Source organism: Rhyacophila brunnea, unplaced genomic scaffold (assembly GCF_057557595.1).
Source record: "Rhyacophila brunnea isolate RB1 unplaced genomic scaffold, BYU_Rbru_1.0 scaffold_4, whole genome shotgun sequence".
Taxonomy (NCBI): Eukaryota; Metazoa; Arthropoda; class Insecta; order Trichoptera; family Rhyacophilidae; genus Rhyacophila; species Rhyacophila brunnea.
The window spans coordinates 7,562,310-7,584,774 of record NW_028233068.1 but is presented as its reverse complement, the minus strand read 5'-3'; the positions used below and the strand labels follow the sequence as shown (position 1 = coordinate 7,584,774).

The window sequence follows — 22,465 nt, the reverse complement described above, 5'->3', positions numbered from 1 at the left end:
TCATTAATTGTACTTCTGATTACGAATAACTTTTTTATATATTTTTTTAAAAAATATTGACAATAGATTAAAATTTGAAGAATTCGTTGTTTCGTAAATGTATTATCTCAGTAGGTACGTCTTCCTTGCGTCTCGTCTCACACTATGTAACCTCTATTTTCTACGTTGAACATCGTGATAGATTTAAATACTTTTAACTCCGCGTTGCAAGGAAAAAAAATATATGCCCATGGTATGGTAAAAAGTTTGAATGGATTACAATTAAAACTCAAGTTATTCCTTCGACAAATATCAAATAACAACGTGGACCACTTTCCAACGTTGAAATTGCTGAATATACCAGAATATAAATTTGAAGAATACGGTAAATTTATTAAAGCTCTGAATGACGATTTTTCACAAAGATTTGGTGACTTCCGAAAAATTGAAACAAGTTTAGCAATAGTACGCGATCCATTTTCAATAGATATTGATAGTGTACCGACAGAGCTACAACTTGAGATTATTGATCTGCAGTGTGACACTGATTTAAGAGAATTGCATCGTCGTGAAGAAATCTCCAAATTTTACAATGCCCTTAATTCAGACAAATTCGACCAACTTAAAGATTATGAAAGAAAAATCTTCATTATTTTTGGATCAATCTATATATGTGAACAAACATTTTCGATCATGAACCTCAATAAAAATTCTTTACGATCAAATATCTCCGATGCCCATTTAGAAGTAGTTTTGAGAATATCAACTACAAAATTAACACCTGGATTAAAAAAAAATGTACAACAGTTTCATTCTTCTCATTAATTTTTTTGTAATGTTTAGTTTTCGTGATAATAAATAGTGTATATGCTATACTTGCGGCCCGCCGCTCATTTTGAATTTTTGAATTTGGCCCTCCATCCAAAAAGTTTGCCCCCCTCTGATTTAGAGTCTCTCAATTTTCTGCCTCTACGATACTCGGTTCACCAGCAGGAACTACTTGGCGTTCTTCTTTAGCAAAGATTCACATAGGTCTCCCTCCTGAGCATTCATAAAGCATTTTTTTGGGATTTGGGAGTCGTTCATTTGTTGCAGGTGCACAAGTAGTGCGTAACCAGTGCTTGAAATGGAAAATTTTATGACCTGGAGCCTTAGACTATAGATACATCTAGACGCCACCCATTGCATTTCTAAATGAAGCTGCGTGCCGTGCGTTTGGTTTTTGGGCGAGCGAACGCATTCGTATTCAAATGTTCGAGACCATAGACCATTTCGCTAGTGCTCGCACTAGACACTCTATTTTTTTACGTTATATAGTATTTTTAAGCAGTCAAAATGCAACCATTAGGTAAAAATATTTTATAATTTAAGTTATTTTAAAGAAACACGGTCACTTGATATTAAAATATATAATAATAAGTACAAATAAATCTCCATCCATCTTCTTGCTTATCAGTACGGCTACCACATTTTAATACAACACACAGAACAATCTTTTCTACTTAATTAACTAAAAATATTTACCACTGACTTTATGTTTAACTCAAAAATAGCAATTTTAGCAACACGGTTATCGACGCTTAGTTAAGCAATAAAGTAAGATTTGGCGGCTACACCGTAGCAAACCATCTCCCACATCTGTAAACCTTTTATCTTACTCTAGCGCGTGTCGCAAAGATTATAAGGGTGCCGAATACTTTCTCACTCGCACTTATGCATCGTTTTTGTTCAGGCCTTGCCTGGAGCACTTGATAAATTTATGAAAATATTAACATTGTAATTATCCAATTTTATGTGTATTTTATAAAAATAAGCGTGTAAGATTTTTTTGTTTTATGGCTTATCTAACTCAGTAGGTAGGTCAAATATTTTTTTCCATGAGACGGAGTGGTAATTTTGGTGATTCTATGAACCGGAACGGCGCTCCGGTCATTTCGAGCTCTGTTCTCAACATTATTATTATTAAATGATTTTATTATCCATATATTGAATGCAATTAATAATAATTTATTTATGTAAAGGCCTTCTTTGCATAACAATAATATTATGAAAATAAATATCTAGGTACCTAAATATAATTACAATAATGTTTGTTTCATTAGTTGTGTGTTATTTTGTATTTTAGAAAATGCTGTAATTTTTGTTTTGTTTTGTATAGTTAATCAAAAGTAGTATTCTCATATTATCAGAGATAATAATAAAAACAATTTGTTTGCAAAAAAATATAGAATGACGGCCATTATCTGGCAGAGAAATTTTTATATCTGGTAATAAAATCGGGAATTTTTATTTTTCACTTATAGAAACACCATTTTTGTTTATGACATTTCCGAAAGCTTTCGTCGCGAAGCTTCACGACAAAAGCCGACCAATCCTGCCGGCATACTTGTTTACAGTGGTCGACAGACGCGTTCGATTTGCTTTCGGTCTCTACATCTGACAGTTGACTGCTAAAACCACAGCAATGTAGAAAACTAAACAGTGCAAGTGACCAAGTATTATTTATGTGATGTTTCAGTCGTGATTTCATACAAATAGAACGTTTAAAGTGTCAATTAGTGTGAAAATGTTCATCGCGAAAAGCTCAACATCTTTGCTGATTTTTTTTATATGTAAGTAGCATAAAAATGCACTTAAATGCATGCCGTCTCTTTTGTGCACTGCCGGCGGAGTTCTTTTGTTTTAATTAGTATAGGGTCGACTATTTATAAACATATTTCCTTTCATGTATGCATATTATCAACAGACGAGTAGTTTTTAAACATAAAAACTCGTCTGGACGGTTATTATTATATTTTTGAACAGAGCCGCACCGCACCGAGTTTGCATTGTATTTTAATTAAACTATTCTATACACACGTAGTACAAGTACATAATGGATAGGGTTAATTATTTGGAGTTACACGGGATTGTATTAGATCACCAATGTTTCGTTATTGCAAAAAAACTTAAACAAACTTCAATACCTATCTATTATTCTACTTGGATTGAGATAAACATAAGAGAACCAACTGCAAAATTGCTAAATGGAGATATTGAGCTTCAAAGTCTGTACATGTTTTTATATATTTTATCTAAATGCTGTGAAAATAAAAACTATTAAATACTTTGACTATTATTATTATATCTCTATTACCAGTAAAAGAATATGTACAGTTGTTTCCTTTTCATTTTATGACATTTTCCCGACAAACAATCACTAGAAACTATTTTACACAAAGGAACCAATTGCTGATTCTCATTTTTATTATTCCATAATACTTGCAAAATCGTTAACTATTTATTTATCATAAAATATCAAATTGCAAATAAATATTTGTAGGTATATCTCTAATAACCTAAGCAAGATAACGTAAGGTAAATATAGAGTACTCCATACCATCAAAGAAACCTTGACCTCTTGCCTCTTCAGTTTTCTGACACTTTGATACTGACTATGACAGATACTTAGCAGTTGGTTCTTTTTTCATAACAGAAAATTTGAGGCTTAGAACATTTTGTTCGTTAAGCAAAAAGAAAATAATGTAAATAAAATGGAAGCTAGACCGAATTGAACTTGGATCTCTTTAATTGACATTTGGATTTTTTGAACATGTTCCCATTGATAACTCAAAATACCTAAAAACGTTAGTTGGTTTCCTTTTGCTTATCGCTATCCACTACTTTATTGTCAATGGTTTCGACGTTTACCGGCAATCCACTATTGGTAATTTATATTTTTTTTACCATCATTATTCATATAATACCTATGGTACGATTAGAATCGAGTGAAATATAAAGATTTTTATATTATTTTATTCAATAACTAGACCATCAGAATTTTTCAGACTGAATTCCTCTATTTATGTCTTGTAGTGAAAAATTAAAATCACCCATTATTAATATTGAATAGGTATAAGTCGGTTAAAATGCCGATAATAACAATAACATTATGTTACTTGTATACCTATCAATTAAAAAAAATGAGCTTACTATTAATCTATTATCTGGATGGCTTCATCAATACTCAATATTATTCATGTGTATCCAGCGCTCGAAATGGAAAAGTTTACGAACCGGAGCGCTCGAAATTTTCTGAGGATAATAACATGTTTATCAAATTTTATGAGTATTTTACAAACATAAGTGTGATAGATTTTTTGTTATATGACATATCTAGCTCAGACGGTCAAATTATTTTGTCCACGAGACGGAGCTATAACTTTATAGATTTCACGAACCGGAACGGCGCTCCGGTGCGCTCCGGTCCATTTCGAGCACTGTGTGTATCATATTTATTTTGCTGATTAACACCGGAAGTGCTATAGATAGATTTTTCAGTATAGGATAAGCATCTGACAAATAATTCCCAATTTTCCATCAATAAATTCTTGAAAAGTATCTCACTTCAATATTATCTTGTATGATGAAATATATTATCTGATTAGTTCTTGTGTAGGTAGATAGTAGCGCGTTTAGTGACCGCAGAGGACCGACTGATTTTGAGCCAACCTACGATAAAAAAGCAACACTTTGTATAATGAAGGATGTAGGTACTTATATAATATTTGCAATTTTTGCCTTAATTTGCTGTCTCGTGATCTCTCTACTCTCACGAGATGTCACTGATTTTAAGATTGTTAAAAAATAATGATTGTTGAATGTTTGTTCTGTGAAACCGAAATCGATATTATTATAAAAATAAAATTATTAGCTTGTGAGAAATACACATCTTTTAAAGATTTTGATATAATTTTATGACTGGTTTAATCTGTTTGGAGGCCCCCTTTTAATTTTTCTGGCGTATCGGTTGTCGCCGCTGTATGTACCTACTACCTAGGTACCTACTAAATAATTTAGTAATGACATATTCGTGCGGATACGCCTACTATGATGCAGTGGTTAACACACTTGGCTCCTGATCGGCGAGTCGCAGGTTCAAATCCTGCAGGTGGATTTAATTAGGTTGATTTAAAAAAAATGATTTGTGCTTGTTCCCCGGGGCCTCGACCCATTGTTTTGCGAGAACCAATAACAACCACTCCTCGTAGACAGTGTGTAGGTAACTTGATGAATCCTGTGCGTATAAATGTTGATAATAATGGTTTAGAAGTAATACCTAGTAGGTACCTACTTAAGTATACCTAATATAGTTTGGTAATACCTGTAAATGCTGCATACTTAGACCATATTTTCCGCAATGAAAAGTAGATAACGATGTACTCCTTATACACCAATGATTCCAAATCATAAGCCGGCCTCACCTGCAACGTGCGATTGGTCGAATGCGACTTTTTATTTTGAAAAAAAAACATCTACTGTTAAACGAGATAAGTTGTACGCTTCTCGGACTGCGAGTCGAAGACGCCAGAACGCATACGAACACCTACGAATTGGTCATTCCTATATCGGCTCGCCGATCGCCGCATCCAAATATCTATACGTTTCGAAGGTTACGTGCAACTGTAGATGTACGCGGTCTTCATATTATGCAACACCGAATCGACGTTCTTGGAAGGTTTGATTTATGGCTGTACGGTAATGCAAATGACTGGCCCAGAACCAATGACATTGTTAAAGGGAGTGGTGGAAGGGAGCACTGTAAGTTGGTCTCCAACCTTCGATAGAAGAGAAAAACACCAATAGAAGAAAATTTCCAAATACCTATTTATGTAGTCGTAATAGTTGAGGTTTGATAGATCAAAACTTAGCGAATAGGTATCGCTTCAAGTTTTGTATTTTCTTCAATATTATAAAAATTGACAGCATACGAGATACCTAGGCATTTATTTTAATTCCAGGACTTTGTAATCATTTGTTTACTTTTTAGTTGCTGCATTTCTCGGGATTGGATGAAAGTAAAAAATCCCCGATGTAACTCTTTCAAATAGATTTAATTTCAAATCACGAAATGAAAAATACCTACCCAGGGAACTCGTAAATAATGGGAACTGAAATACCTAACGGGTAAGGAGTAGCTGGTAACCGATCTCGAGTAAGGAATAATCCAGGATAAGAATACGTCATACATCGAATACTGACAAATGCTCTCGGTTTATGCATTGACGCTTATTTAATATTAGTGTATTACACACACTATTGCACGTGCATAATGCGTGTTTCATTTTCGTATCAAAATGTAGCGTATTGAATATAGCCTATCGGAATTCTATTTATTATCTGCTCTGTGACCGTATGTATGCGTTATCTAAGAATATCTTGAAAAGATGAATTTATTCATCGAAAAAATATTTATGAAATAATTCTTATAATGTACTTAGATAATATAAGGAAATACATTCATTTTATAATATTACATATTATTGTAACTGAATTTATAGTATTATTTATTTCAATATTTTAATAATGAATTAATAAGAAACGGTTCGACTTTCAATTATCAAATTTTAAATTTGATATCTCGAGTATATTAGCCGAGAGAGCTAAAAAAACTCTCGACTTTGATTATGAACGGTATTTTATAAATTTCTCGAGAAAACAAATATTCTGCATTTTGAAAATTCTCGAATCTCGAGAAATCATATTAAGCTCTACGTGAGGTGAGTTTCGATGAATGCTGGGTTATGAATTCTTAAAGTATAGATTAATACTTATCACTCTCGATGTACCTACTTCCGTGTGGCTTGTTTTATAATTTTTGTATTTATTCTACTTAGTACATTGTTAATTTGTCATGTTGTGAATGTTTTGACGGTATAATTTGTAACGCTAGATATGTTTCAATATTTACCAAACTGCGTACTTAAATTGCAAAAATAAATAGGCGGGTTGGTACATACTTAACCATAAGCGTCTTATGGGCTCATTGTAATCTTATTGCGTCCCTGTGTGTGAGTTTATAAAACATGAAAGAGGTGCATCGAGCGTGTATATTTTTTGTTTATCTTTCTCTGTATTTGCTTTTAAAAAACAAATAATGCTCTTTGAAGTCAGCTCGGCGTTATGTTTAATTTAGAAATTTTTACTTTTACGAAAGACTGAAGATGCTTCCAGCTGTGCTTTCGTTTTATTTCTTTCATTGCACTGAAATACTTTTAATCGTATCATTTATTTCATTTATTATTCTTACTGAAGGGTTTGTTTGCATGTAACAGTCTTCCTTCTTCGTTACTCTTTCCAACTCTGGATATCATGGAACAGAGCACTGACAACCAAATAATTCGCGTAGAAAGAAAATAAACCATTATTTTTTATGATGAATATTTTACATTGTAGTTAATTTTAATAATTAAATTACTCCCCCTGTCTAGACAAAATGCTGTACTGTTGCGTTATTCGTACTTGCGCATGTTCTTAATGCATCTCAATGTTATGTAGTTAAATACTGATTAAGTACCTACTTATTACTTTATGTTCAACTACACGATTTCGTCCACGTGAAATAAAAAGTAAAAAAGTACTTACTTTAACAAATTTAGTAGTCTATAGCAGTGGTTCCCAAAGTTGACTGGGCTCCGACCCATCTAACAATAATTTCCAATCTTGGGACCCACCAATCTCTTAGCTGTCTTAGAGAAAAGAGAGCATAAATATTGGTAATGCTCAGATTCCCTAGTGGCGAGTCGTGGAACTACTTAATGCTGTTTTATTTGTTCTAATTGACATAAAAAAAATATTTTTTATAAGTGTTACCAATATGAATGAAAGACTGTTGAAATAAGAAACACTACGTAAAAATAAAAAAAAATATTACTTAAATACCTACACCTGCAAGGTTTTTTTTACCAAGTTATTTCAATGGGAAGGATGTATTTGTTTCTTATTTTTCTTCATTACAGTTGTAGCATCAACTTCAACTTTTGTTACTTTTAATCGCAGTGAGTTTGATATAGGTATCCAATTTATTTCGGTATTTAGTTTTAATGTTAACCATAGCCGAAAATCCGACCTCACATAGATATGAGGTAGTAAAGAGGAGGAGGACTTTCATAGCTTCATCGAACAGGCAAGGATAATTATCAGCAACTGAGAGCCAGAATTTCCGATTGAAACTATTTTTCAGTGACGGATCTTCTGATAAATCAATGAGTTGTTCACTTGCTTTAGTTAACATACTAGTTGGTAAGTCGTCTTGAAATGGGTTTCTGGGGACTTTTAATGGGGACTGTGCTGCCATCTGTAGTACATTGGCAATTCAAATTATTATTATTTTATCACAATATTTTCCGTAACTTAAGTTTATTTAAATTTTTAGGAATTATAAATAGCTGAATGAAATATCAAATTTATCACTTCCTATTTTTTTTAATTCATGTATACAGTGACGAGGGCCCACTGGTGGGTCGCGACCCATAGTTTGGGAAACCATGGTCTATAGCGCGCCCTCTACCTGCAACTAACCTCACTACGCCGCCGCCATCTGACCACTACATATTCGTGATGAATTTCTATAAGTGCGTTATTTTAGAGAAGTTTTATCTTATAAGTAGCTCCGGAACCTTCTAAGATAATCTAGATGAAACATTTTCTTTAAATGATACCAGCTATGTAAGTCTATAAGTAAATAAGCTAAGTATGGAAGTTTCATAAATATTAATTCAATAGTTTTTCAGTTGTTATGTTATAGCCCCGCAATTTTACGCCTATCTTTGCATTCTTATCAAAATATTAATGAGCAGCATAATAGATGTCTGGTAATGCATTTGATAAGGTGTGCTTTATCACCCATTGATTCAAGCCTTCTTTCTTATAGTATGTTTAATATCCATTTTTATTATCAAACTAAACGTCTGATAATGTGCTTAACCTCAACATTAATAAAGTTTGTTTTCTATAGAATCATACCAGCTTTTCAAATCAGTATCAACTCAGTCCTAAAGAAGGAATCATCGACTGCACTCTATTAGTAGTTATTTTCTATTTTTTATAATATATCAAATTCTAATAAAGCCAGTTTAAATATAAATTAGTGTTTATGTTTATATGAAGTTGATCCCGCCTTCCATAACAGTAACGGACCAAACAAACAGACGAAAATAAAATTTAAAAAAATATTTTTTGCTTAGTATTTTGAAATCACCACTATAATCTAAGCACTGACAATATATAAATAAGTAGATAAAGATGTCGCTGCTGATTGTCTATTAAATGAATGGTTGATTAATTTTTTATAATTTAATCTAAACATGATCAAAAATGATCCTCTCCTGGTGAAAACTTTCAACGAAGAATGATTGTCATCACCGCTTCATTACTGAGGACCGTAGTCAGTATGGTTTTGTAGTGGTGGCTGCTCTCCTGATCTAGTGTGTAAAGCACCGGGTTCTTACTCGGGTCTCCGGGCTCGATGCCCGGTGAGGTTACAAGTTACAAGTTACAATATATTATGTGTTTTTTTTTCACATTTCCGATGTTTATGTGATCGTCTCACTTCTACTAGGTACTGCACAACTGTTTCACTTTTTTGTCTTGGCATCTTTTAACAACACTTCACTGTCCAAGAAACTGTCACTGGAATGATATGCACCAGGCATGTCCAATGTCAAGTAGGCTATGCTTTACTATCCATTATCAAAACTAACAGTGACCTATCACACTCTCTCATTGTCATTCAACTTGACCGACCGTATTTTATTATATGGGCATAATATGGATGAGTTAGTATGCGTTACAAATTAAACTTATTATGTACTTACTCAATGTCACATTCACTCATCGTCAATATATACTCCTACTGTGCAAAGAGACTATTGCGCGACGTTAAAGGAAAACTATACCCAAGTTTAAAGCGCGGGGGTTTACATATTTTCTTTCTCTCACTCCTGTGGCAGGCCGTGAGTGATACGATAAGTACAAATCAAATGATACGACGAGGGCACGTGGGCTTTCTCGTAAGGTGGTTAAGGGAATAAAATAGGAATGGTTAATTCTTTCCATTCCAAACCTCAATGAAATCATATTATTATTATTGGCTCTACAATCTTATGTAAATCTGGGACGCCTCACGAAGAGGTTTGTTAACACATTTTTGTTTTACGAGAACTATTAGGTCCAAACACACGTTGAAAAATATCATGTGAATTTTTTCCAGACCCAGGATACGAACCCGGGACCCACGACATTATAAGCCCGACGCGTAGTCGCTCGGCCATTATGCCACCATAGAATACCTATTACAACTGAATGTACACGACTCCACAATTTATATGGGGCCTATGGTGTAATCGACGAAAATCCTGTGTGTGTACATCAATAATATGCACATTTCATTTGTATAACTTTTATGACCGGTTAATATCTGCAATTATTGTAATTTTTTTTTATAAGATCGAAAAACTTAGTCGATCGATAGTTTGCGACCGCTGATCTACGACCTAGGTACTCAGCTATAAAAGTCTTTGTATCTCCAGTATGCATTGTAATCTTGAAATCTAGAACGATGCGGGCGAACATTACAAGCCTGCAATTAAATGAGGCAGGATTCGACGGAATCAAAAATATTCTGAAGCTTCATCAGGCATTTCGGGCGGTCCAAAAAACTCGCGGAGACGTCATATTGTAAAAACGCGAATTCCTACGGCCGGTGGCTGGCGAGCGGCGGAACTGGTTTCACTCCCGAAAGCCGCCGCGCAATAATTAACCGCGAGGGCATGTCGCTCTTATCAATGGGTGGCTGATGATTCCTCATGATAAAAGTGTCCATCCAACAAACCCGATGCTGATTACTGACTTTTCGCTTGTAACACTAATAAATTCTGAGGGGTCAAAGTGAGGGTTTTTTATATATATATTTTTTAAATTTAGTTACCTACGCCATTGACTGAAATATGCAACACGTATAGACAATAAAATCGCTCTTGATTTTTCAACAGTTTTTTTTAATGTACGTGTCAATGAGATTTATATTGTGAGACATTTGATTAGGAGAATCAAATTTAAAATTGAAAGTGCAGAATACATGGGTGATAGATAGATGCCAGGTGATTTTTTTTCTGGTTTAGAAGCTAGCAGAGCTGTTGGAACTCCCAATTGTTATAGATATATATATAGATATATATATAGATATATATATAGATATATAGAATATTATAGATATTTTAAATTATAAACACCACAATTCGACCAAATTAGTAAAAAAATACGTAAAAATTATGTATTATGTATGACATATACTAATTACCTAATATTTTTTGAAATAAATGGTTTTAGCATCGGTATAGAATGGTCAACAGTAATGGTAAAAAAATATTACATATTTAGATATTAGGAAACTATTAGACATCTGAAACCCATTAAGGGTTTACGCTTCGAGGTTATCAAAATCAGAAACGAGGTACCGGGGTTTGGTTCCAGTTCCATTTCCATCTCTGGTTAGAAGTGATGTCACGCCGTTTAAAAGAAGCGTGTATGTATAATATTATATTTTTAGTCAATACATATTATTACATAATATAAGTAAGTGTTGGAAGGGGGTGGGGAGGGGTTGGAGGGATAACCATCTTTCGCATACAAGCCGGAACACAACGTTTGGCGTTAAAACTATGTGGTCTTATTCTGTAGCTGTAAACATAAAAATGTACACAAATAAACTTGCAGGTATACTTACTGAAGATGCCGTTCGCATCGTAGGTACCAAGTAACTACCCATCGGATGGCGGACTTATGTCACCTGGGCAATGTTGTTTGGCATAGAGCAGATTAATAAGATAAAAATGTGAAAGCAAGTCTCCATGGACCAAAGTTTTGAAACAGGAATCACACAAAGCTCGCCGATTGTCCTTAAATTTTGAATATGCGTTTTTTCAAACTTTAATGCATGTACCTATGTATTATATCATTATGATACAGATATAGCTACTGAAAATTACATTCTTTAACACGTGTTTAAGTTGATCTCATATTTATCCACGCTCTAGATGCGTACCCTGTCATACCATACCCGGTAGAGTAAGCCAGTTCCCATTAATTTTGTATTCCTTGGTATTTGAATTCATTCAAAAAAAATATGGACTCTTTTTCTGATCTGCGTACTTAGTCATGCGTTTACCTATACGTAAATATGAAATGTAGTAAGTACGTTATTTCACTTTTAAAAAGCTTTCGATATCTATCCTGATATGTTTTTTGTAGTAACTATCCCTTTGAAGATTGGAGATGAGGAAATAACATATTATATTCCTTAGAGGAAAACACTCTGATTTTAATAGTATTTTCCCCCGAAAACCCTTTACAAAACTTCGTTTCGCCTCTTACTTAAATCGATATTTTTATATTTTGGTTTTCTGAATTAACTGTTTGTTTTAGGAATCGGCCGTTATATTAATATGTACACTTGTCAAACAAACATGTTAGCCGTTACTGATCTTATCATTTATTGTTATGAGTATGACTGAATTACAAAAGTTGTTAATTTATTTAGTGTAAGTATATTTTTGTCCGTTAATTAAATATCTGTACCTATATCAAATACAATACCTTTGTAAAACTATGGTTGTAAACGTAAGGGTTGGTCGGCCAGTTTCCGGAGATCCATAAATACAATGGAGTGAAGAGTCAAGCAATATGTTCGAGAGATTGGAACTTCTAATTCACAAATCAGTATGCCACGAAGGTCCTATTAGCAAATAAAAATCTCTATAAATAAGATTCATTGTTTCACCTCAGACATACTATTTATTATGAAACTCCAGTCTGTGTAGGTAGGTATCTCATCAAACTTGTACGAGGATCGGTTGTTATTGATATTACAGTGTGACTTTATATTGTGACTGTGACGCCATAGTGCTCTCTAGTGTGAAAGGACGGAAACGAGGATCGGGAATAGAGATGTAGGCAATGACATTATTAATGTCATTGGATGTAGGTACCTACACAAAAACGGGAGGGAGCTTAGTTCCCCGTATGGCCGTTAGTTATCTCGTCACAGACAAGGGAAACATTACAAATATCTATAGTTCGGAGCACCTTAATTATTTTTATTACAGTAATTGATAATATCTACTGAGGGTACATACCTACTACCTACATGCTTAAATTTGAATTTAAACTATTATTTAATTGCTGAAAGTTTCGTATTATTCCATAAATGAACGAACCCGGTTTCGCCACAGATGTGTGTCAGTTGTTTATACACACCTATAAAATTAGTATAAAAACGTAGCGCCTGATGATACCGAAATGCAGTTCACCCAGTTCGCTAAAACCGATACATACTTAGTACTAGAATAGTGTCAGATTCTTGTGATATTGCAGGCGAATCATTCAATTGTTGGTATTGTAGCGATCATGCTACTCTGCATTAGATTTTTTTATTTTTTAGAATTATTAATAACCATGTCCTTGCTTTTTCGTACAAGGTGGTTGTTAGTAAATTTTGAGCAATCACAAACACCCAGGCTTTGAGAAAAACACAAATGTTTTGTCATGACCGGGAATCGAACCCAGAAGTCTCGGGTGGAAAGCCAGCGCCTTACCCACTGCACCACGAGAGCCGCCTCTCTCTCTGCATTAGATTAATGACACACTTTAATATGTAGGTTCATCCTCAATCATAATTAGACCAGTAGTGTTTGCTTTTATTGAGAATTACGACAATATCAGCTATGGTAATAATATATGTACTGCATTAATATAAATAAGAAGAACAATCTATGAACACACATTCAACTCATCGAGTCCGTCACTAGTCGTTCTCCTATCGTCACGTGTTCTTCACTCGACATGGCATTCGTTATTTCACTCGAATCAAGTCTCTCAGTGCATTCTTATAAATTAATCTCTCGATCATATCGATCTCAACAGTACATCATTACCTCGCGATTATAATCTCACGTCGTCATCATTACATAGTATTGTATGTATTCTTGTATCAACCAATAAACTCTCAGTTCAACAACCAAGCAACATCGACCTTCTATCTACCACCACCTCATCATACCTCCAAAGTATCGTTACTTTAAAATGACACTAACACCGTTCCAAAGTGATTTCGTCGCGGTCGCAATGCCAGATGAATCTGTCCTTCCTGTACAACACATTTGTTTATCAATTAGAATTTGAAATATGCAGTGATCGAAATACCATGTAAATTTTACCCAGCAGGTGAGATTGGAAGCGTGTCCGGAAACTTGTGCGTGTGCAGCTCGCCGTATCACCGTGAAATGTTGTATCGGAAATATATGGCCGTCTATTAAAGACGGTCCAACCTCTTTGGTCGTATAGTACTGACATAAAATTTTTGTCTAAATAAAACACGGTTCTTGTCGGTTCACACTTTACAGGAGGCCAGCAGCAAGCAAATTTTGAAAATAGACGATATACTGGATTATTTTTAGGTTAGGTTAGGTTTTCATTCATAATTCATGAATTTTGCCAAAATCAGCTATGAAAATTAAATAGATGTTTATATTGAATCTAATAAAATGAGACCGTATAACAGTAGTGTCGAACCTATGACACGCGTGCCACCAGTGGCATGTGGGTTGATTTTGCATGGCACGCGTTTGAAGAGAAAAAAATATCTAATAATAATAAATGACAGATTGCATTGTATAAAAAAATAGCAGGCAAATACTCTTCAAGAATAAGCATTACGTTTAATGTAAATATATAATTACATAGGACGTTTCTTAGGCATTATGGGCTACATATGATATTATCGCACTTACCTCATCAGGCGACGGGGGAAGCTGCACCGCGAACCTCTAATTTTGATCGATTTACAATGCTTGAGACCACTGTAGTGAGAGAATGCCTCATGTGATCTGACCAATTCTGGTGTCAATTTGTGCGTAAAGAAGCAAACTGATGAATACATTAACAAGCAATCTTATTCTACCCACAAAAAAATGACTGCACCAAATTAGAAACAAAAACTCGATGAAGCTAGTAGTAGTAATTCTAGCAGACGGTTTCAAAACTAGTGGACCGAAATGTATGGCATAATTGAAAAAGTGATAAACCTGTAGGTGTGCTATGTTCTTTGAGTGGTATCTTGTACATCACCATTTTTTTGATAGACATTTTACAAACTATTTTCCCCCCATGAAAAACTACTCGGCACGTTAGACAGTCGAAAAATAGTATTTGGGAAATTTTGACACGCGTACGTCAAAAGGTTCGGAAACCCTGCGGCGTATAGTATACGGTCATCTCTTTCTGATAGAAAGTTCATGGTGAACTGTGCCACGGTGAAATGTTTTACGAACACTTTACATGTAACCGATCAGAAGCGCACTCTACAAATCTCTACGCAGCGTGCGCGTGGGTAAAAATAATATAAAATGAAAAAATTCGCTGACCGTTGCATCAAGATTAAAATACGTAATTAACTTAAGTAGTTAGTTGGTTGCCTTTGAAATTAAGTTGGTAAGAAAGAATTTATTGACATTTTTGAGATTGGATTGCTCCAATAAAAATTCCTCCCTAATGAGGCGCGCTCCGAACATGGTCACAGCTTATAATTTTATATTTTATTTTATCTTTCGTTTTTATTACGAGGCTTCCCGTGATGCGTGATGGGTGCATTTTTTCGTACACGCGCTGTGGGAATGTTCTCATAAATAGTATTGAAAATAAGTACCTATATACCTAGTTCATTTGGATATAATTTAAATGTTGTATAATATTATTCATTGAATTAAACAAAATAATTTGCCTATGTCGATATGACATGTTTTCCAGTACAAGCGATTGTTTAATGCCTTTGAAACGTCTTGTTAAGGTGAAGCCTTTACTGAGCCGTTTTTAAAGAGGCACCTAGCGGAAAAATACGAAGCTTGCAATTTGAGATTTTTTTTGATAATTTACAATTTCAACTGTATTAATTAATAAATATGTATCTGAAAACATTAAAAAGAAAAATATTTTTTATTTTAAGTCAAAGATAAACTTACAATTGTAAAAAATGTAATAAAATGTGAATTTGTTGAATCGGACCGCACCCTATTATTACATATATTTTATGGTCATATTTATTATTAAAATTTAGTTTATTAAGTTTTCTAAGCATCACCCAAGAGATTTTTGACTAGTTCATAGTTTTAATATTTTTTATATCTATTTTAAAAAACATCGATTTTTATAAAAAATATACTTAAATGTGTATAACTTGAAATCCTTTTTATTTATATCAAATTTTATTTATGTTTGGTCCCAATATTGAAGCTTGATTTGATATACTTAAATAAAAAGGATTTCAAGCAATTGCAAGCTTCGTATTTTTCCGCTAGGTGTCTCTATAAAAAAGGCTCAGTAAAGGCTTAGCCTTAATTGTTAATTTTAATAATATGCACTATAAGTAGTTTTTTTCTGTTTTTAAAACAAGTAAATTATTTGAAAAAGGCTAAAAAACTTAAAAATTAATATATATTATTGTATATTTTAATTCCAGCACAATCTGTAGATATACGAGCAATGAAATGAGTATAGAGAAAAATCCCTTTGAAATAAAGTAAACATTTTCGAGTACTTTTCACTCAGTATGAACAAATTTTGACATAGGTACTTGGGCATTTCTTTTACCAAGGTCCAGAATTAAAAACTTGTAAGTAATTCTTATTCAAAATGCGTAATTTTAAAATACACCTGAAAACACATCATACTAGTAGGAAGTACCTACATATTAGAAAAAAAAAGTTAGGTCATTATGGTACCTTCCTTTTCTATTGTTTTGTTCTTTATTTTGAAAATAAATTGTAAAGCTGGGGGATACAAGATATATAAGGATATATAAGATACCTATAAATAAATAAAACATGTCTCGATTTTGATTCTAATCTTGTATTTTTAAAGGGAAATTTACATTTGTTCAGAAAGATTTCCAAAATCAAAAATTCCAATTCAAAAATTTCCAAATAAAGCCAATATATGTTATTTTTTTATCCTGCAAATGATACAAGTAATGCTGTTGCTTGCTTGGTTCGTAATGACATTAAAATATTATCATGCTAAAACTGAAGACGAGATAGATTGGACTTGGATTATAAATTATGTCTGTGAGAGTTACCTACAGTGTACTCAGTTTGAAGAAATAAGCAATTTAAGTAAGTGCATACTAAATATTATCTTGGCTTTATGAATCAAAAGAAGCTTTCTGTTTATTTCGAAGTGCTGAGGTGTTAGTGAACGCAGTTCATGTGCTCTTCTAATTAAATTAAAGGTCGACTCACTCCGAATGAGCGGGAAGGATACTAAACTTAGGGTAGGTATTAATTTTTTCGGAATAAATATTGGGGTAGGTTTGGGCAGCAGCAATTTTCTTATGATGCAAATGAAGCGACATATTCGACAGATAATTTAAAAGCGGGCCTCCGATCCAGTCATGGTACTATTCCATTATACCAAAATCTGAAGAATATGTTTATAAATTTAGTTTTTTTTTATGCAAGTAATACCGGTTTAGATTTGGAACTATCATTCGATAATGTTTAAATTAGTGACGCCCCGTAGAAGTAGGCAGATCATGCGTCGCTAAGAGACAGCAGATTAATAAAAAAATCTGATGCACCAAAGACGTCGTGAACAAAAAGTTTGACTACCTTTGAATACAGTATAATCTGTATAATTGAATATTTATCAATTAAAATTAAACACAATATAACTATACCCTAATTCACATAATTTGATAATGATCACAACGTAGGTATATCGACTGATTGAAAGCTCATTGGCAGGAATTCTTTTTATATGAATAGATAAGTTTTAAATAGTTTTTTTTTAATATTCTTACTAATAAGTGTTTTGTATTACTAATACGTATTGTAAAACCATAAAAAACAAACAACTTTCTAACCTCAAAACCATTTTCACAAATATTTGATAAATATTTCATGTGGGCTGTAATCAGATAGGTAAATTTACGAATTCAGACATGACACATCAAAAATACAGCCACAAATTTTATATGCAATTGTCAAATTTATAATGTCTCAATTTATTTACTACACATTAGTTTCAGGAAGTAAATACAATATTTTCTTATTTTATTGTCGTCAGGATCGCATAGAAAATTGCACGATTACCGTCCATATTTCGGAGACATACTTATACATATTGCAAGTTGTATGGCCTGGCGTAGGGTCTGCTCCCTACATCGTCCTTCGATTTGGTATTTTTTTGCTCCTTAAAACCAGTTCCAGTTTCAATCCTACTTCTTTGTACATCGCTATTCTACTTTTGATGGCGGCTGTGTATTCACCGTTCGACAAATTGATTAATGAATACTTATATTAATAGATACTATCAACCGAAGGTACTTGATGGAATTTGAATTTAAATTCTAATGTGTTTAAGTTTTGTACTATTCCATTTGAGTCGTTTTTTGCGACCCGCGTTTCGCCTTTCGGCATCTTCAGGCACTGTGTACACTCACCAAAAGGCAAATAAACACTGACACCGAATGCTATTAACTCTAACTTATATAACAAACCAATACAATAAAGTAGGTAAAAACTTATCACCTACCTATTAAGTCAAGGGTTACAATAAAAGTGTACACAGTGCCTGAAGATGCCGAAAGGCGAAACCCGGGTCGCAAAAAATGACTCAAATGGAATAGTAAAAAACTAAAATCCATTAGAACTTATAAATTGGTATAAGTTTTTCGTATTTTATTTACAGTAGATTTTGAATTTTTATTGAATTTAAAAAAATATGTATAAATAACCTCAACTGGCAGTAAATTTAATTCATTATTAATTATTGCCGAATTCACTTCTCGTTGTCGGCATGATGCTTGGCTAGACATATTTATTTGTCATTTTTATTAATTATTATTAATCAGTACATAGGTCACTCTTCGTGATGACATCTGACTGAAACAACTTCTTCGAAACCCTTTTGGCGCCGGCAAGTAAAGATCCTAAACTTCTTCTGAGACCACAATAATTATCATAGGGACTTACTAATTCGTTCCATACTTAGTCACAGATGTGAACTCATTCTGTACTCAGCTCGCGAGCGCCTGTTAAAATATGTTAAGTATAGAATACAGGGAAAAGCACTTAAGTAGACATGACATGAGTTTAAGACTGGATTGTCTACCCCTATCCTTGGAATAGAATAACCTTTAGCATTTACAGTGGCACCAGGTGCACCGGTACAAAAGAAAATAATGTTATGGTCGAATCAACGACACTACATTTGTATAATAAGTATGTATATCATTTTTTCTTCGTTACTGCTTGAAACTTAAAAATATAGTTCGACCGGTTTCAAAAGAAATAGTAAATATTGTTTTTGCAGGGACTACAAATAAAATATAAGTCATATATATATATATATATATATATATAATGAAGCATTTTGAATAAATAAAAACTGTTTATATAAATAAAAAGGAATTATTAATACATACCTACTCATTAAAAAATGTATAAATAAAATACTCGTATCCAGTAAGTTATTTGTACCAACACCCCCTTTTTATAACGCTACACATATGGACACCCCCCGCGTGCGCGCGGCCGTAAAAACCAATTCGCCATGCATTTGGTTGACGTTATTCGGGATTCACAAAGTTAATTCCACCTCACTTCAAAGTGTTTTCAGGACAAACTTTTGACCATACTCCTCTACGTTACACGCTGCGTTGTTGTATTAAGAGAAATACTAATAATATGTATACATTTAATTTGATTGTTCCGACGCGCGACGCCGCGAACTTTGAACTGTACGGACCTCCATGGCGACGTGTTCTAAATAATATGCATTTTGTACAAACACAATATTGTATGCCATTTTTGTTATTTCTACTGTGTCGATAAATCAGTTCGCCAAAACAGTGTTCATCCTGAAGCAACCTCCCCACCAAAAACATTCCACCCTTTCTCCTGCGATTCTTTCCATATTCGTCTGGAGACGAAGGGCGGTTAGTTAGTATCTACAAAAATTATTGTCCTTTTTTATACCTCTGCCGATAAATTAACCATGGTTTTCTCTAATCGAATGAGTTGGTAAATACACTTGCATATAGGTTTCGGGGCTTATTTTAATTAACTCACAACTGTAATTTAGTGGGAACTTGTACATACGAAATATAAATCTTTGTCACATAGGTAATTAAAAACGATTTAAGTGATGTGTTTTTTAAGCTACGAGGTTTTTTACTATTTCATTTGAGTATTTTTTTGCGACCCAGGTTTCACCTTTCGGCATCTTCACGCACTATGCGTGCTCACCAATGGCAAATACACCCTGACGTAGTCAATTCTCGTTTAAGTGTACAACAAATTGGTTACATGTAAATTGTACGCTAAACATTTCACCGTGGCACAGTTCGCCGTGAGCTTTCTATCGGAAAGAGATGGCCGTATAGATAGATACTATACGGTCTCTAATTTTATTAGATTCAATATGAACATTAATTCAATTTTCATAGATGATTTTGGCAAAATTCATGAATTCAAGAATAAAAAACCTAACCTAACCTAACAAATAATTTAGTATATCGGCTATTTTCAAAATTCATTTGCTGCTGGCTTCCTGTAAAGTGCAAAGCGACAAGAACCGGGTTTTATTTAGACATGAATTTTATGCAGTACTATACGACCCAAAGAGGTTGGACGGTATTTAATGTATGCACGGCCATATATTTCCGATACAACATTTCACGGTGAAGTGTGATACGGCGAACTGCATACGTCCAAGTTTCCGGACACGTAACAAATTAATACAATAAAATAACGTTGACGAAGATTGGCGTAATCCGGGTCGCAAAAGATGACTCAGATGGAATAGTACAAAACGTAAATCAATTGGAATTTATATTCAAAATTCCATTAAGTACCCTCAGTTGATAGTATTAATTTATTTAATATTCTAGTTGGTTGTTCTACTACGTAATACGTTTTAAGCACGCACGTATTTGTTTAATATGGGAAAGCGAAATTTTAATGACAATTATAAAAAAAATGTCATGAAGTATTCTAACATGAATCATACTTTAATAACCTTTATCGTGGGTAGTCGGGAAGAATAATTTTGGTGTAAATGTCTGCCGGCTCGCACAGGTTAATATTATAATAATATGTGTAGCGATTACGGGCGGATGTCGGCGAATCAACCCTTTCGACGCCCTCTTCGCGCATCGCCGCCTGCACATTTTACTTTACTCCGAGTGACAGATGAAAGAAGACGGTGCACTGAACAGTGACGTGTTTACAAACGTCCTTGTAAACATATTCTCGGCTCTCCTTTCATAAAATGAAAACAGCTGTTACCGACTATATTAAATTTTCTTTTATTATTATAATATCTGTACCTTAGAGCTAAAAGTCTGGAAGTCACATATTATTATTATTCAATATTTTGCAGGAGAGCAGTTTAAACATAGTTAATCTAGTTAAAATACTCATTCGCGTTCGAATTAAAACTCCGTTTGTTGGACTTCCGCACTTATGCAATTTCGTCTATTCAATGCTAAATTATCCTAAACACCAATTTTTCTAAATAAGTTTTTTTACATCAATCGATCTTTATGAAGTTTCCAACATTTCTGTATTTAAACCTAAATGCATAGGATTAAACCTAAATGCATATTGAATTTAAGAAACAATCATTTTCATGCCACTTCTTAAATAGGTATCCTAAGTGACATTATTTGCCAATGTATTGAATTTTTCATAAATTTGAAATTGGAAAAAAATTCCCAAAATTAATTATAAATTGAAACACACAAAATGTTTTTTTTTTATATTTCGATATTACAGAACTAAATCGAATTAAGTAAGTATAGGTTCGTAATTTCTAAATTTCACTTTCCTGCACATTTTATGGTTTTGGTGTTTATAATTGATAGTGGATAATGGATAGTTTAGAATTGAATAGACGATTTATCTTTTTGCTACAGTTTAAAGAAAAAAGGACTTAAATTTGACATCCGCTCTTTCAGCTCTAAAGTATAATAATTGGATTACCGTCGTTTTAGAAGTAAATATTTTGAAAAGTATGTGACATTGGACTCCCAAATAAATTTTCAGCATTAAGAGAACGTGAATACATACATACATACTGCATACTTAACTAAAAAATGATAAAAATGTGACTTCCGCACTTGAGCTCTAAGGTACAGATATGGAGATGTCGTTTTATTGTGCAGACTGAAATCATTCTGCAGTGGCACCGTCGGTTCGGCAAAAGCCATTTGCAGAGTTAGATTGGTTTTGTTTTCTAGCATAGAAATATACATTGTAGCATATAATGCAAATACTTCTGCAAATCGCCCTTGGTGTCACTGTTGAATGATTAGAGACTCATAGCAACGTATTCAGAATAGGTCATTTTTCATATAGTTTTACTTCGACTCCATTATCCAGACAAATTTCAGAATCACAAAGACAATATAAACCATTAGAAAAATATATTGTATTTTGGATAAAATTCGGATCAGATGGAATTGGGATCAACAAACAACACTGAAAATCAGTTAATTATAACATTTCCAATTAACTAAATATTATAGAATTCTAAGTCCCTGTTTGATAAATGAGCCGAAATTCTGTTGGTGTGTTTGTTCATTATACAATTCTAAACCGTTCCATCGATCTAA

General features: G+C 33.4%; 1 protein-coding gene across 1 annotated transcript in view; it reads left to right on the top strand.

The window, feature by feature from the left end:
- Positions 1-2,335: 2,335 nt before the first annotated feature.
- The window catches only part of LOC147066776 (tyrosine-protein kinase-like otk), a 79,758-nt gene continuing 59,628 nt past the window's right edge, over positions 2,336-22,465 (top strand). The window contains exon 1 of the mRNA XM_085954147.1: positions 2,336-2,591. Coding sequence (XP_085810273.1) covers positions 2,546-2,591 — 46 coding nt within the window. The 5' untranslated portion in view covers positions 2,336-2,545. The remainder of the gene's footprint in view (positions 2,592-22,465) is intronic.